This window comes from Prorops nasuta, unplaced genomic scaffold, assembly GCF_024137725.1.
Source record: "Prorops nasuta isolate Cenicafe-Biocafe unplaced genomic scaffold, Cenicafe_Pnas_1.2 PNAS00010, whole genome shotgun sequence".
In the NCBI taxonomy this organism is placed as follows: domain Eukaryota; kingdom Metazoa; phylum Arthropoda; class Insecta; order Hymenoptera; family Bethylidae; genus Prorops; species Prorops nasuta.
This window is the reverse complement of record NW_027116807.1, coordinates 5,174,780-5,193,718: the sequence shown is the minus strand read 5'-3', so window position 1 is coordinate 5,193,718 and position 18,939 is coordinate 5,174,780. Positions and strand designations below refer to the sequence as shown.

Here is an 18,939-nt window from a genome sequence, read left to right as displayed (position 1 = left end):
CAAATCGAAAGGTCTATAGATGGATCATAATACTCATCGTTTATCCAATTTGAATAAATATTGGTGCAAAAGAAAAAAAACGTTCGACCTTAAATTGCCAATAAATATTTGCCTGTGATAAATTTGATGCGAGCAATATTGCTGGAAGCTGTAAATAAAACTGGTTATTTACATCTGGTTTTAAACTGCTTTCGAATTAATTATGAATGTTACATTTTTTTAACTATAGGATTAATTTCGTGCAAATAATGTGCCAGTCGTGATCGCTGAGATAACATAATGTGCGAATTAGCTTCTGGGTCGTAGAATTTTTTTTGTGAGCATAAAAAGTAATTTAAAGAAAAATCTTAACTCGCGAACGATGAAGGGTTTCGTCCAAAGAGTGAGGGGGGGGGGGGGGGAGAGCAGAGAAACTTTTATATATGCTTTTGTTAAAAGTAAATCGACCAAGAGAGACGTAATCGAAGTAATGTGAGAAATTAAAAAATGCAAAACGTTTAATTTGTAGTTTTCCAACAAAAAATAACATTGGCAAAACTTTCCATTTAACGTTCAATTATACCACAAAACGTTTGTTTCTACCAAAATTAATTCAGGTGCCTTTTCTGTGGGCTTTTATAACGCCATATTATATATTTAAATACATTAAAAATTCTTTTTAGTCGCGACACAGCCACGAGACAACTAGAAGGAAGAAACAGATTAATTTTTAGTATTTTCGCGTATAACAAAGAACAGAGCAGAAAGCAACGATCCATCAGCTTAATCCAATTTGAATGGAAATAATTAAGGCTTTTATTATACACGAGGGTTGCCTATAAACGTATGCGAAATTAGAAAAAAAGGGAAAATAAGTTTAAAGCTGTTAAACCAAATGCTTTTTTCACAGCAAGTAGTAAAGGAACAAAGAGCAACAGCTTATTACTTGCTGTATAGAGCAGAGGTCGTACTATTCATCCTTAACTTTTAAATTGTAATTTTGAATTATTGAGAAAAATTAACGTCTTCGTTTAGCTTTAAAAACCAAAGGTTATTAGCTGTAAAATACATTATTATTATAAATGATAACAAAAAGCTTAAACTAGGAAAAGAAGTTTCTATATTATTTTCAAGATAAGAAAAATCAAAGTAAAAAGACAGTTGAGTCAATATGATCCAGCGTTGGTATTAAAGAGCTTGCAACAGTTCTCTATATTGGCAAAAGATTATGGGTTCAAGTTTATTTTCTCTGAAATGTTAATCATACTGAAACCTCGAAGCAAAAACTGCGAATCCATTTTTTTATTTTTAGAAAAGCATTTTCTTTTACGATGCAGATAGAAATGACAAGCCTTTATTGCGTTAATTAGTTATCACTTTTGATTATAATTCTTATGTATACGCCAAATATAAGGCTGAATCATGCTTACTCGAAATTAATATCGAAATTTATATAATGTCATTATAACGAAACAAATATTATAAACATTATTTTATTCTTGAATTCCTATTGGTCAGTGATCAATAGAGCAATCACGTGACCTTCTCCTATTGGCCAGTATTCACCGAGGCAATTAATCGACTTTACAAAGCTTTATACTTTTCTTTTTTGACATTTCTATTTGTCATGTCAAAGCTCAATACTAAATGTCATATTTGTACAAACATCAAAGTTTTTTCTGTACATGACATTTATTGATATCTTTTCGTTGATACCTCGAAAAAATTGACAGTTTTGCAACGAAGTTTTAACAAACGTGTTAAAAGCTTATACCATGTTAGAATAATGGTGTTGAATGATCGTAACAAGAGTGATATTTTCCAGGCTTCGGTGAAAAAAGCGAAACATCATTCTATGGAAGCTACAAAGTCAATTGGAAGTTAATTCGAGCCAGGAAAATTGGTATGATTAATGAAAATTTGAATGAATGGGTAGTGAAGAAAAATAGCTCCATTTATAGTTGTAGAGGCATCTATCGGATGACCTAAGGCGTGTCAAAGATACGTTCCTAATGAATTTCCTGTGAACATCGCGTGTTCTGTCGAGCTTTATCTAATATCTTTTGTTTCAAAGATATATACTATATTATGTAGATTTTACACAAAGATAACGCAGGCATATAACGTTTATAAAATGGTTGATTAACAATCATTCCTGTAGAATACTGATTCGACAAGTTTGATCGAAAATTGAAAATACTATATTGCATTATGGATTAACAAGCTTGTAAATATTTACTGTACAAACATTACATAATGCAGGAACATGTAACAATTTATTTTAACTCTTGAAAATTATTTCAATAACTGTTTGGTTCGATGAGGATGATCCTGAAGGAAGATTAAGACGACTAGATTGTATGTGGATTAATAAATTTGTTTGAGACTGAAAGTATTCGGTATTGAGTGAGGACAAAAGTGACGTAACTCTAAGATTGCTTGACGATAAAATGTCAAAAGGCCGATCGAATAAATATATTTTTACCCAATTATTTATTATTGCACCATGGGGAATTAAGTTAAATTAGTATATATTTCAATATAATATCAATTTATTTACTCATTTTATGTGGAGTTTTTGGTTTAATCAATATTGTGACGATCTCAATTAATATATGTTTGTATAGAAATACATAATTGATACACACAAAATAATATAGATTATTGATTTTACTATAATTATTAATTTACTTATATTTAATTGAAAAATATATTTTCTTAGAAAATTTTGTTCTTTGCACAAATCATCTGAGACTATTTCCTGCATTTTTTTTAATCGATAAGCAGTTCTCAAGAGCAGATTGACTTTATATAAGAAAGCTGCTTAGTATTGAGATAATTTTAGGTGCTTTATAATTTTAACGATTTGCTTTATTTTTACTGCAAATTAAAACCTGTTAACTGGGTCGCTTCTCGACTAAAAACGTCCTTGCACGAGTAATTAGAAATAGGTAAAATCGAGATAACTCGTTTTATTCGCAGCTGCTGTGAATACCATGTAATTTATTTCCCATGCAAATTTATACACTGTGCACATACTACTGTATAGGAATCCAAATTCTCGTGATTTTGTTGTTAATATCATTGAAACCGTATTTAAAATTCGACGTTTATTTGCATTTTATTTGGTTAACAGCACACTTGGAAAAATTTTAACTGACGTTTAAACTAAATAAAAGTTCGTTACATCAATCAATTTTTATTACGATTACATATTATTTTTTAATTTTTTTTTAGTCGAATAAAACACTCGCTTGTCAATTCATTTACTTTATTTCATCCTATAACATTTTCTTCTCGCTTCCTTTTCAAATAAAGTCATCCATCGTGTGGCTATAATTTTATCATAAAACGGTTCTCCACTTTTTCCTCGTGATATTGCCAATACTAAAACACATCGAAAGGGAGAGAGATAGAGTCAGACAAAAAATACTTTATTTTTCCTTTGGAAGCTTCTTCAACTTTATTGAAACTTTTTACACGACATTTAAAATTTTCTTACTGACAATAAGTGATCGTCTGTGATGTAATTTAGCATTATAATTAAGTTTTAAAGGGCAGTTCAACTTTTTCACCAAGTGGCTTTGCTCACGTTTGAAACTTTCAAAGCGTTCTTCGCTGAAACGAATTCGGTCACCAGGGAGCTGAGACATTTTCATTGACTAATAAATAAAAATGGAAAGTTTTATTAGTTTTAATTAATCAAGTAAAAAGTCTATTATATCAAAGTGAGCAAGCGACTCTCTTTCTAGAGACAGGTGATACTACAGTCTACATTGATAAAGAATACGAGGAAAGTTTCATTTAAATTATTTAATGCGTTAAACATCACCATGAATGTCTTCGGGCAATTTTAATTATCCTAATTGGTTCAACAGTTTCTCTCTTAAAAATCAAAAAAGTGGAAAGAGGTAAATTCTCTTTAAAATTTCCCATGAAAATTATTGTGAGACAGAATAAAAAATAAAGTAAAGAGCATTACTCATGTATGTTTCTGATGAAAACCTGGTAATGTAGGGAAAGGATTTCAAGGGTGAAAAAGAATTTACTCGAGAGGCTGATCAATATTTGAGCTTAACCCCTGTAACACTCGACACGATAATATTACCTGTTAAAGATGTTGGAATCTCTTTAAGTTTCTGTAAAAGAATATTCCAGCAGATCTCACACTGCAATTTCGTTTGCATCCAAATTGCTATGCTAATCAGGGGACACTCTCCCTCCCCCCACTCTATCTCTCTCTTTCTCTCTCTCATGGACACACACAGACACAAAAAGGGGAATAATGGCACGAAGCACTTAGAAAAATTTGGGGCAATTTATCCAGATTTACATAAATTGATTAGTTTTTACTTTTGAAAATCACCTTCCAGCAATTGCAACTGTATTGAATTAATATAATAGCCCACCAACACACACACACACACACATACAATCTTGCATACAGTCCTCAATTATCAAGTCTTCCTGATGTAACGTTGACAAATATTTCCCACTGGACATTTGTATAATCACAAACCTATAAAATTTAAATACAATTAATCTAGATTTCCATAAATTTATTATAATCTTTACTAGCATCTTTTAGCAATTCTAGTTGCATTGGATTTATGTTACGAGTCATTATAGAATCTTACAACCCCCTTTATCATATCTTCCTCAAATCGTATTGCAAATGTCTCCTAAAAGGACATCTGTAACTACACGCCTATAAAGTTTAATAGCCAAAAGCTAAACCACAGTACTTCCACTATACGCATACTATATATATATATATATATATATAAATTTGAGTTCCAGGCACATAAGCTTAAATGTATATCATATTTATCTATAATTCAACATAAAAGGAATTTACTGAAGAGATGATAACGCTAGTTTCTGGTCCCTGGAGTATACGTCACACTTTTATATAGATGTGTATACGTGCAGCAAAATGTCTTTTTCAACAACTCTGCACCATCATCAAGAATAAACGCGATGAAAATTGTTTCACGACTCGTGTATGCACATATACACGCACGTTTCTACCTTTCCCATAAACCTTTCTTATCCTCGAAAATGCTTGACATTACAAGGTGAGGAAATAGTACATTATCAAACAAAGCTATAGCTTTGAACATCAAACTGAAAATAATGTCAGTTTGGTTCATAGAAAATTTGTGAAAATATCAAGGTAGCTTGGAATTTGAGTGAAATTTCGTTGACACTCATTGTATTTAAAATTTTCCATCATGGGACACTGTATGAAAATATACAACTAAATAGTCCAGCATGCCACAACTCCTGAAAGATTTCCCAGTTAAACTATCTTCATGAATGATTAATTTTCATGATTTAATTATTCCTCTTACAGTTGGATGATATCGATTTGTAAAGTTTCAATTAGATTTCGTGTACTTAGTGTGCCCGATTGTCACTGTAAATATTTATTTATGTATATTTGAGTGGAGGATTAATTTTAACTTGGTATAAGAGGAAGATATGTTTTAAATGGGGTAATCCGATATTTATTTTTAAGACGTTGATTTATAGCGCTATCCAGTTTAAAAGTCTTATTACCGAGAGACATCAGATGAGATAAGAATTCCCTCACAGAGGTTAAATCCTGTTCAAGTTTGCGAAATTGCCCGAAAGATTTGCATATAATTTCCAGCTGTGGAGAAGGGATGAGGAGGGGGAGGGGGTGGTAGCAAGATTTAACTAGTGATAATGTTATAATTATTTATCGTAGCTTAATTTTAAACGACCTGGGCGTGAAGGTTCTAATTGACCAAATATACACCCGAATTATAGTGGATTGTGTTATAATTCAGGCAGCAGCTAAATAATGAAATAATGCAAAAATTCACAAGAAGGGTAGCTATTATACTCTAAGAATAGCTCGAAAAACACTGATGAGAGATTGATAATATCAAATCGATCTGACGATACTACTACTACAATTTTACCAACTCTAAAGACACTGCTGCTAAAAATTATTAGCACGAAAAGTTTTTTTATTATTTTTTAATCCCCCCTACTTTTTTCAATTTTCATCAAATGTAATATTTCGAACATTTTTGTAATTTGATCAAATTTATTCGATCCTACATTTCTTTATTAGGCAATTACGTTGCTATATATATATACCACTAAATTCATATTCGAGTGTAATAATAAGCATCTACCTATTGTACTGTAATTCGTTATCTTTTATGAATTGTATTTTTTTTTGCAATTAGTATAAAATAATTAGATTTTAATAATCTTTTTTTAGAAAATAGTGGAACAATTCTACTAGCTATAAAGAAAATATTTTCTCGACCTCGGTATTATCCTTTTACACGTATTTTCCAAGGAAATATTCATGTATCTTTGTATTACTGTATAATTATCATTTTTATAATTATTATTATAAAATTGATGTTAACATACATATTTAGTACAATACCTACATAGAAAATGAATTAATATTTGTTAGCTTTATATATATGTACAGAATAATTAACAAAATTATTCATTTCCACATCTTTTACAGAATTCTGCTATATTATATACGTAAATTTGAAACGTCAATTAGGATAATATTCACTTGTGATTCATGCTTCGTGATGAAAGCTATCGATATGTGTGTATAGCAATGCGTAACTGTATGTGTTCGCTGTCTGCGTAGTTTGCTACTGGACAAAAATAGGAGTGACAAAAAATATAGACAAAAAACGGAAGTGGCTACAGAATTGATCGTTTTACAGCGAGGGGCCATCGTTTAGTGTCGAACTTTCCAATAGACATATATATACATACGTATGTATACATATATACTATGTATATGCTACCATACAGTTACGTTTTATTTCTCCCTTTCGCTATTTTTCGGACCAACCATGAAAGCTTGCAATCACGTAGCACTTTCATTTGCCTGGAAATCGAACTGCACTTTTTTGCAATCGAACCTTCAGGAATTTCAAATAGTGAGAAAGAGAAGTAAGGGGGGGGGGGGTGGGAAGACCTTTGAACGAAATTCCCGGTTCATTTGCTCGCCTCTGCTATTATTTATTTGTTGGAGAAACTCGAACTGAAATTACAGTTTCGTCTATAGCGAAAACTGGGTGAAATTAGGTAGTGTATATACTTTGAAAACTTTAGAAATTTCCACGAGAGCTCAGTTAGAAATTAGGAGTAACGTGGTTATTAAAAGCTGGCCAGAAAGAGTCGTGGGACGCTGTAAATGAGAATTGCCAATTAAAAAATTGGGGATAACGAGCTGTGAGAGCCAATACCGCGTTATTCCGGCTATATTCGAGGGTGAAAGAAATCCCAATTGGATATCGGAAATGAAAATAAAGGACGGAAACTGTTCTGGTACGTTTATAGGATAAAGAGAAAAAGTAAAAGTTGTACGAGCGGAGAAATTTTAGCTAATATTAATAAAAAAATGTGTAAGTTAATCAAATCAAGGATTCATTTGGTATTAAATAAATATTTCATTGGGAATAGTAAATGTTAATTAAATTTGGACTAATTAAATTGGGATTCACTTGAATCAAGACAATTTAAGGTGAAATTGAGAAGCTAATTATTTTGTTTTAGGAAGAGAAGTAAATTCTATATTTTTCAGATGTGAGGTAATTTATTTTCTTATATAATAATAGCTTAATAACTCCTTGTTACATACGTCTTATCAGAATTATAAGTAGGATAAGACCGAAACTTTAATAGTATTATCCTTTTTCTTGACTTGATCATTTTTGAAAAGTAAGAAAAGGATTGTTTAATTAAGTAAACATTTCATCTTCGTCACTATAAAAGTTTGTTTGGTAAAAGGATGTTTTTATCTTCAAATGAAAAAAGAAAGAAATTTAAATCGATTAGTGATTAAAACAAAGGAATGGAAAATATTCCAGAAAATAATGCACCGAGTGAACTTGCAAAATAAAAGTAAAGGATGAATGACAGTTGCGAAAAGTTGGAATGAAATTGGATTATAAATAATTCCTTCTGCAAAGTTTGATTGCAAATTGTATGAATGACAATCCTATTTTTATTTCATTTTTTTTTCATGTCAGGAGTTCAGTCTTATTTTTAACAAACTCCTGTCTCTTTCTGCTGTAAGCTCGGTAATGCCCACTGTTCATTACAAAATTTCTTTCTTTTCTCTTCAACTCCCTGAGGCAAATGTTAAATCTACAACTGTTTTTGTTACTATGCAGTGATTGGTGTAGTGGTGGGTTTAACTGAAAAGTATAGAAGGAAGGACGAAGGACAACTGCGAAAAGTTGAAATGAAATTGCATTATAAAAAGTACCTAATGTAAAGTCTGATTTCAAATCATGCAAATGACAATCCTACTTTAAGTAGTTTTTATATGTCAGGAGTTTAGTCTCGCTTTGAGTAGACTCCTGTCTTTTTCTACTGCAAGCTTACTGTGTACCCATTGTTCGTTACAAAATGTCTTTCTTTTTCCTATTGCCTTGAAGCGAAAGTGCTCCAAGATTTTAAAACTACAATTCTATTTCTTATTTTTTGTGTGATTCGTATAGTGGTGAGTTTAATTGAAAAGTAAAAGCAAGGATGAATTACATTATAAAAAATACCTAATGAAAAACTTGATTGCAAATTATTTAAATGAAAATCCCACTTTAAGTAGATTTTATATGTCAGGAATTTAGTCTAGCTTTAAGCAGATTTCTATTTCTCTCTGCTGCAAGCTCGCCAAAGTCCATAGTTCGTTACAAAATTTATTTCTTTTTCTCCATCTATCAAAGGCGAAAATTCTCCAATATGAAAACCACAACTTTATTTCTTACTTTATAATGTTTTCTAAAGCAGTAAATATTTAATTAAAAAATGAAAGAAAAATTAATTGCATTATTAAAGATACTTAACGTAAAATCTGATTGCAAATCATTTAAATGACAATTTCACTTTAAATAGTCTTTCCATTCAGTAGTTTAGTCGTGCTTTAAGCAGACTCCTCTCTTTTCCTACTGCAAGCTCGCTAATACCCATTGTTCGTTACAAAATATCTTTCTTTTGCTTCATCTGCCTGAGAAGAAAATACTCGAGGATGAAACCTAAAACTTGATTTCTTATTTATCTAACAATTTTGTACAGTAGCAAATACTTAATTAAAAAAAACAAGAGATTAATTGCATTATAAAAAATACTTAAAGTAATACCAAACTGCAAATCATTTAAATGACAATCCCACCTTAAGTAGTTTTTCCATGTCAGGAGTTTAGTCTCGCTTTGAGCAGACATCTCTCTTTTTCCACTGCAAGCTCGCTAATGCCCATTGTTCGTTACAAAATATCTTTCTTTTTCTCCATTTCCCCGAGGCGAGAGTACTTCAGCATTAAAAGGACAGGGGTTGCTGTTTTTGTTATTGTTGTTGTGATTGGTAGTGGTGGGTTGAATTGAAAAGTAAAAGCGTCGAGTATTAGGAAGAGCTGAGGGAATTGGATTGGCGAAAGTTTTGCTCTTTTCTTTCGTATTGGAGTGAGACGTTGAAATGCGTGGGTGTGAGTGCGTCTGGGGTGAAGTGGTTAATTCTCTTGCGTTGTTTGTCGCAGAGTGCCCAGCCTCGGATGACGGCATGGAAAGGTTTGCGTGTCCAACTGCTGATAGGATGGGCAGATACCGCTGCATCGACGACCACGTATTGTGCGATGGTTTTATAGACTGCCCCACCGGTGAAGACGAGGATAGACAAGCCTGCATGTTCTACAAAACTGTGAGTATAACTCTTCTGAATAGCTACCACTGCTCAACTTCACTACCATCATTTATCTACCTGCTACAATGCTTCACCCCTCTTTATACATATTTAACAAAGGCCAATTGTTGTGTTGGTGTAGCCTCTTGATTTCCACATACTCTGATGTATATAAATATATATATATCGCAAATTTTTCAGCTGGCTTATTTATTTATTATTATTAAAAATTTGGTTCGAAACTTCAGTGCGATAATAAATGCTTTCTTTCTTTACATTTTATATAGTGATGTAATAAAAAAGAGATGGAGGGAGAGAGAGATGCTTATATTATATGTTACTTGATTCATGGTTAACACTGAGTTAACGTTTCTGTAAAAAGTGAAATAGTCAAAGTAGATTAGTTCTGACTGTGACAAGTTGACTCTCCTCCCACTTCTGTCTCTTTTTTTATACCCCCCCGCCCTACTCTTTCTCTGTCTTTTTTTTCTCTACATCTCTTTGTTTCTCTGCATATTTCCAAGTTCTCGTAGTTGCATTTACATATCTAGCATTAATATCCATTATAATTTCATACTTGCCAAGATGCCCTTTTATTATAATACCCACACTTAAATTTCACGTAGCCTTATTGAATAACTTCCATTACTCTACCTACTTAAATTAAATTACGTCATATCACACCTTCACTCGTGGTAAAGTAAATTCGAAAAGTCTTTATTCATACTTAATTATTCCCTGGAGAAAGGTGTTTGATTAATTTAATATCGTTCTACTTGAGATACATTGTGCACGTTTTATAAAAATATACCATGTGTGCTTTTAATTTCTACCAAGTCGAATACCATAAAAATGATAAGGAATTTTACGAATTAAAAATTGGATAATATTTTTAAATTTATAATTGTGATAACAAAATTAATTCTTGGCTTTCTATTAGCTATAGATATCAATATTTCATGAGACTTTAAAGCATCAACGAAATCATTTAAAGTGTTCATTTTATTTTTGTTCTTTTAAATATAACCTCAAATTTAAAATCAATATTTTCAAGATACCTTATCTTTATTATATTTTCTGTGTTGTTCTAAAAAAGTGTTTTCTAAATTTGCTATATCTACAATTTCTATTGATATGAATTAATTTCCCACCCAGTATAAGGACGCCTATGATAAAATATTATTCGAGTTATATTCATACTTTTTTATCCTGCTGCGAAAACTCCACTTCAAATGCATTTCCAATTACATATTTCTTTTACTAAAATTGTTTAAAAAAAAACTTTTGTAAATAAGAGGATATAACCTTTTTAGCCACGCCCACCAATCCTTGGCTCACTCAAAGATTCGTTCGAATCTAAGAGTTTCCGAAGAAACTGAAACTCATTTCGAAACCTAAGACGAATTCGGTGATCAAATTTATCTAGTCAAATCACAAGTGGATTTTGCAACTGTATAACTTGTTATGAGGAAAGGGCAAATTTCGATATTTATTTATACCGAAATCTCATCATTTGTCAGAGTGAATATTTGAAACTTGTTTGAAATCCCATTTCTTTGGCTCGATAAAAAATAGATTATACAATTGCGTAGCTTGTTACGAGAAAATTAGAAAAATAGCATTTCGCAAAGCAAACATCCAGAAATTTTATAAATATTTTGAAAAATGAACTTTAAACTCGATAATAAAATTTCTCTGCTTAGATAAAGAGTGGATCAGGCAATTACGTAATACGTTAGACATTTAAAACCAAAGGGTAGTAATTTATCAAAGGAAAAGCTAGGAAAAAATAGTCATTTATCAAGGTTCTGTTTAAATCAAAAGTGGATTATGCAATAGCGTAAAGCTTGCCGTGGAGAAGGGACAGGGTGGATTTGGGTATTTATAAGAGAAGGGTTGACATTTATCAAGACGAGACATCGGGGCAGCTGAGCAGTTCGTAGAACGAATTTATCGTTGCAAGCTGGCCCCTGACACTTTTGCTACCTCTGCACGTACCACAATTTAAGCCCTTTAACACTTAGTATGCTGTTCATAGCTATGCATGGAATATCAAGTGGAATCTTTGCTAGCCCATAATTACAATTTTGATATTATTAGAAATTCGAGGATGCCTCCAACGCCTCATTTTTCTACCCTGAATCATTGTTCATATTGAAAGGTCAAAATTTGCATACACACACACACACACATACACAATACAAGTTTGTTCGATTAGTTTACTCGTGTACACAATATTTTCACGATAAATATATACATGATCCACTAAAAAAATGTCGAGTGCAGATGAAGCCTCCGGTGTTTCGTAAAACGTCACATGCTGACGTGGTTCGTTTTAAATTTGATTCACCAGTGATCACTACTACCACCGTTGGAAAATACGATTCAAAATTAATCACTGTGTAATTATATATTTACCAATATCGTATAACTGGTGCTTAATATTAAAACGCAATTGCAATTATACGTTCGCTGATATTTATTGTTAAAACTCATTAAGTTTGTTGTTGTGTACATTTAGAAGAGAGTCGAATGTTAATCAATCATTTAAAAATATTATAAAGAATTGTAATAAGCGATGCTCGTATTTTCAATTAAAATTTGTTTACCATTCGTTTTACCTGTCAGTTATTTCTTGCGCTTCATTGTTTATGCTTTGCAAATATTTGCATGTCACACCACTAAGTTACTAATTAATTAAAAAGGAATGTATTATTACACGTATAACGACTACTTTTGATAAAATATTGCGATGGTATTAAATATTAATTTTTTTCGTTTGTTATTAATTCCATGCAAATAAATATAATTATTGTTGCAAACCTAATCTCAGACCATATTAGGCGAGCTGAATAAAAGCCCTGCAAATTACTATATATTATTTATCAATTTAAATAATGAGAGTTTTCCAACACAATAATAACTTTATTTTACTATATATTCAGGTTTATAATGAGGTGAAATAAGAATACAAGAACCACGGTTTCCTCTTAATATGATAATAAAATTCCCAGTCTTATCATCTCTCAGTTACTCCGTTATTTGCAAGGAAAACCCGAAGAGGCACTTTTACAGAAAGAAATTAGACGAGAGACGTAAGAAGTCTACTAATTATTATTTATCGACCTGAATAATGAGACCTCTTCAACTTTGTTTTACAGCTTCGAATATGTAATAAGATAAAATAATGAAAAGGACGATGGTTATTTGTTAAGTCGATGGTACAGTATGCAAAACCTCATTATTTCTGGACAATTTGTTATCAGCAGGGAAAATAAAGAGGTTTTTATCGAAAAATAATTATATGAGAGAGTTGAAAAACACTAATTATTATTTATTGATCCAAATACCGAGGCTTTTCGGCTTTGTTTCACTGCACACAATATTTGATAAGGTAAAATATGAGAAAAGAACGATGTTTGCTTATTAAGCTTATAATTACATTTTCTCAGCCTCATTATCCTTAGGCAATTTGTTATTAGCAAAGAAAAAAAAAAAAAAATTCTCACACATTAACCCAACATTTTTATAACGAGTTGATACATTACAGGTCCTACCGTTGATTTTTCACAATTTATGTGAATTCGTAATACAAATGACGTCTCTTCTGCGAAATAAAAACAACGACCTTCAGTTCTTAATTATAATGCTAATAATAGGTCTTAATATCATAACTCATTAATCAATGACATTTTTTTATCGTCGTGTGTGTGTGTGTGTGTATTTAAAAATACTATTTATTTTATAGCTCTTTCAAAAAATTTTATCAGTTACGTATTGGAAGGATCGAAGCCTTGAAACGTTCAATGTTGCATTGACGCAAAGGAAAATAGTTACCTCCCCCCCCCCTCCCCCTTTCCCCATTCTACTGTTTTTCTCCAAGAAACTGATACTTTCCCGATTCACCGACTTTTCCGTCCAGGAATTTTTCACAATTTACGTCGAACTCTATTTGAACGAGGAATTCGTTGGAAAATTAGTTCTGCCAGGCGAAAGTTTCAGGCTAACGCGAAGTAGCATTTTTCTTGCGTCGTAGGCTGGCTGAGAGTAAAGAGGGGTGAAAGTTTAAAGAAAGCAGGAAAATGTATGTGGTAGTTGCAGCTGCGTTCGCATAAGGCAAGTGCATGTAAAATTTGGATAAGAGGGGGCTCCCTTTAAACAATTTTAAATATCGCCCAGCAATATTATTTATCACCATGTATATGCTGGTTTGGTAAAGAAAGGTGAAAGTTTAAAGAAAGGAGAGCAAAAATGATAGCTATATTCACATAGGGCAAGTGCATGTAAAATTCGGATAAGAGGGGTTTCCCTTTAAACAATTTCAAATATCATGGAGTAATATTTTTTATTACATTTTGTACGCTGGTTTGGTAAAGAGAGGTGAAAGTTTAAAGAAGAGAGGGCAAATGCAGCATCTGAAAATTGAATAAAGGGGGGGGGGGGGTCCCTTCAAACAATTTTAAATATCGTGTAGTAATATTTTTTATTACATTTTGTACGCTGGTTTGGTAAAGACAGGTGAAAGTTTAAAGAAGAGAGGACAAAAATGATAGCTATATTCACATAGAGCAGGTGCATGCAAAATTCGGGTAAGAGGTTTCTCTTAAAATATATCAAACAAACGTATATAGAGATATATGCCCTTGACAAAAAAAACTATATGAATAAAAATAAATGAAACTTTGTTAAAAGAAAAAATGCACGAGGAATTTAAATAATGGAAGATTCCCCTTTCAAACTTTCCAACTGACCCATAGCATTGTTTGCATCCGTGAGCTGCAAAAATAAAAGTAAAACGAGAAACAGTTACAATTTGTGATCCACGAGTCAACATAAATAGAAAATTGAAAAAAAGGAATTTCTCTTTTAAAAAATGAAAATAACGTGGAGAAACATTTGTTCTTAACTCACAAGCTGCACGAATAAAAATGTATGAGACTTTGATAAAAGAAGAAAGGCGTCTGTGGCATTTGCCAAATGTATGAAAAATTTCAATAAAAGGGGATTCCCCTTTCAAAATTTCCAACTAACCCATAGCGTTTTTTGCATCGTGGGTTGAAAGAGTAAAAAGGGGTGATATTTTAAGAAAAGAAGGAAGAAGAAGCTGCAGCTGTGTTCCATAGGGCAAGGTGCATGCAAAATCCGGGTAAGGAGGGATTTCCCTTTGAAAGTTTCGCGTAGAAAGCACGCGTGGCTTACTGGTCTTCTAGGAGAGTTACGGTTTAACGCGGCACAAAAGCTGAGAACTTCTTCCAAGCTCGTGACTCTCCCCAGACCCCAGCACTCTCTCCAAGGACCTCACTTGCCTATTTTTAGACGACTTTTGTTTACCACGCTTCACTCGTTAGACCATAACAGGAAAACCAAGTATCGCCACATTCCAAACCACAAAACGTTCCCTAATAAATAGCTTAACAACAACTCTGTAAATTCTGAACGTTTTGCTTCGATCCTTCTTCCCCCCTCCCCTCCCCCCCCCCCCCAGCCTTAAATTTGCACACGAACCATTTACCATACGTAAGCCACTCGACATTGAAATGTACTATTCCAACTTCGTAGGCACGTACATTTTCATCGAATATCGAAAGACACTGTGATGTATCGACGTCATGTACACAAAGCATAACAACGTCACCGTGGAGACACTACCCGAGTCGAAAAATGTGAACTGACATCGCATATATGTGTTTTTGCGTATCAAGACCAGACTAGATCTAATGATGGGATTTTATGGTAAAAAATTGACAATGATAAAGTCGATCGAGGTCTGCATTCTCTTTTTGTTTTAAATATTGAAATTTTGACCTGATATTGTATTTGTTTTAAAATTGGAGATGATAAAATTGATGGAGTTTTTTAGTTTATTTTTTTTAATTATTAAAAACCTTACCTCTATCTTGGTCTCGGTTTTTATATTTATTTTTGTGCATAATGAGGTGAAAAGTAGGTCTCGATAACATTGGTTATTGCCACAAATTTGTTTAAAAATCAGACTTTATTTTTTAACTCTCGTACTGATTTTTACAAACTTTATGAGTCGACGAGTATTTTTTTATTAATATATAGATCCATTGTTAGGGATTTTTATCTCCCTCGTATCATTTATCCAATAAAACTATACCCATGGAAGTAGTGAATCGGATTTCGAAGTAAGTTTGTTTCTACTGACCTTTCCATTTCTTCTCTCTTCCAACTAAGAATTTTCTGAAAAAATCTTAACTTAAGTCATAAACTATATATCAAACTTCATTTTTGTGTTTATTTCTTCTTTCCACAAATTAATTATTATTTTAAACATATACATGTGTATTTAATATACATATATAGTATTAAATTGTCTTAACCTGCACGAAAACTGAGAAATTACTGAAAGAGTTTCGTATAATAAATTAGTGTAAATAATCTTTTATGACGTCGTTTTATTTTGTAGTTAACAATTTTTGTATAGAATCTTTCAAGTTTTGCTCGGTCTTTTACCACGTATCTCGCACGATATTAGAAGCCAAAGGTTTAACGTTACAACTAGCCACTTTACTCTCAGCTTATACTACTTGCTTCACTACCACTGATGCTCGTTTCCTTCGCAACTCTATTCTTTCTACGCTGCTCCACTTATTGTTAAATGTTACATAGCGAATCCATCAAAAATACCTGGCATTATTGTTACATTAAAGTTACCACCACTGTACGCTCAATGCTCTATCTACACTACTTATGTCATCATTACACTCTCTATTAAACTACCATCTATAGCAGAGTGAACATTATAGCCAAACAAACCTATTCTTTACATGATGTTCTACTTTGCAATATATTTTTTTGTGATGTATATATTTACTATTTGCAAGAAACAACAAAAGGCACGTGTTCTAAATTAGTATTTATTATTAATACATTCGATAACCTAATCTTATGGCGTTAATAACAGTTTGCTAAAGTTATATTGCTTTGAATTACCAGACACAATGTGCTATACATGTTGTTACATGTAATCAACTATATATGCATAATGATGCAAGTGGTTAGTCCCGTAGGGCATTGTTGCACAATGTAAATAAGCTCGATCAAATATATGGTTGCTAATAGTTAAATTAGTTTAAGGATATTATATCTTTATTATATGCATGAAACGTGTCAGCATCAATTCTATAACCAATTAATTTTAATCCCAGCATAATATAAGCTTACATATACATGTTGTTAGTTCGGATAAAATTGTCTGCTTAATGTTATGTTACACCACTTGTTTTAAAATAACATATTTTTATCTCGTGTCTGATTTTTGCTATGCATGTACTACTGAAATTTCAGTGACATAAAACGATGTAAAGGTTTATGAGATTAATAGCTTTGCGATGTTCGTTGGATAAACATTTTTATATTTAAATATATATATATATATATATATATAACTATAAATTATAAAGATAATAAGAAATGATTTATCGTGTTTCAGACAAAGGCACATCTGGACGTGCTGGCAGATGCCCTGCTACGATGGGCAAGAGGACGTTAATGATGAAATTTCGAGTTTTCCAGCTGAATAATGAGAGAATAATACTAACTGGCACCTTTGCACTTCATACAGTCCTCAGTGTACTTTCCTTATGCCTTAATACATTTCCCCTGAGCATCGTTTTTATGTTCCTTGCTCATTCTTATACGAACGAGTGGTCGATTGTTTTCCCAAAACCAAAAATGAAATTTAACATTAAATATAGTAACCAATAAATGATTATGATATATCGCAGGGAATTTGTGGAATATAAAAAATCCATCTCTCTTCTAATACTCATTCTGAAAAATCCATGTTGTAAGAGATACATAAATGAGTATTTGCACGCTGTGGGAGTATCGCGAGTGAAGGCATATTATAGTATTATTCTAATAAATACTAAACAAATCAATAAACGAGATAGTGCTGATGATCATAAACAAATCTCCTCATACAGAGTACAAATTGGGGTATGGCCGGACTTTTACGGCTCTACAATGAAGTCCATAAGAATCATTAAGCTCTAATGCCATTTTATGATGAGAGACAGAAGGAGAAAAAATATAATTAATGTGCGTTAAGTTTAAGTGTCTACCGTTCTTAAACTTTACTTAAACTATATAAGTTTATTATAATATGATATACTATATAATACTAAAGAGCGAGAGCGAGAGAGAGAGAGAGAAAGATAATTATTCGAATTTGAGCAAAGTATCTCGAAGCACGAAAGATCCTATTGATTAATTGATTTATAACTCTTTTTTTTTTATTTGGAGTAATTAAATTCAAAATTAAAATTTCTAAGGCTGATAAGGACAAAAGAAATAGGATTAACAATATACTTTTTCCTTCTCTTTTATAGATTTATTGGGGGATACCAATATTATGTGTATGTATATGCTGAAAAGTGGAGTGTTAGTGAGAGTGTATGAGTAAAGATAGGAGGGGGGGGGGGTTTAATGATAAGAATAACTTTAAAGGGGGAAAGGAAGAAGGAAGGGGATAAGAGATACAGAGCTCGGATAAGCCTAACTTTAATCGAGATATTTATTTCACAAATATTAATACTGTTTCAAGTATTTTAATAATGTTGAATATTCTATTTACAAAATCTAAGGCATTAATAAACCAAAAAAATGAAATAATTATAGAGTTTGGCCATAAAGTCTATAGAGACTGATGTTCTCCCGAAGCCGGATTTGCCAAACTCGCCGTTAGACTCTTCGTGTACTTTTCCTTCGACAGCATCGCTTTACAAAATTAATTATAAACATTTCGTTCCATTTCAACAGAAATATAAAATAAAAAAAACGAAGTAAAACTAATTTTTACTGATATTACAAAATCCTGTATTTTCTGAATCAACATTTCCCCCCCCCCCCCCCCCTTTCAATATTTTGTTTAAATTATAATAACAAGATATCCTTGTACTACTCGATATTGGCATTTTATTTTGTTGAAAAATCGGAGCTAAAGCTAAAAAGAGGGAAATCGATTGGTAAGGGGGGAGACTCGAAGTGGCAAATGTCATGAGGAAGAGAGAGAAGTCTGATAGGCAAGTTTAGCGAACCGGCAGTACGATAAAACGACATAAAGTTATCCAGGAATCTATAAGCGAGTTTCAAGAGTCTTGCACTTGGCTTGAAAGAAGTAAAAGTGAGAAAATGCTGAAAGTAATTCTATCAAAACTGACGTCTGCTTGCCAATTATGGAGAAAATTCACTGTAAGAATTATAAAAATGGTACTGGTAGAGAAAGGGGAAAGGGG

The 18,939-nt window shown here is 32.1% G+C and overlaps 1 protein-coding gene across 2 annotated transcripts in view; it reads left to right on the top strand.

Annotated features, from left to right (window-relative positions):
• Positions 1 to 18,922, top strand: part of LOC136776946 (uncharacterized) — a 28,668-nt gene extending 9,746 nt beyond the window's left edge. For both annotated transcript variants that reach the window (XM_066732887.1, XM_066732888.1), the window contains exons 3-4: positions 9,534 to 9,694; positions 17,133 to 18,922. In XM_066732887.1, coding sequence (XP_066588984.1) covers positions 9,534 to 9,694; positions 17,133 to 17,192 — 221 coding nt within the window. In that variant the 3' untranslated portion in view covers positions 17,193 to 18,922. The remainder of the gene's footprint in view (positions 1 to 9,533; positions 9,695 to 17,132) is intronic.
• Positions 18,923 to 18,939: the final 17 nt, after the last annotated feature.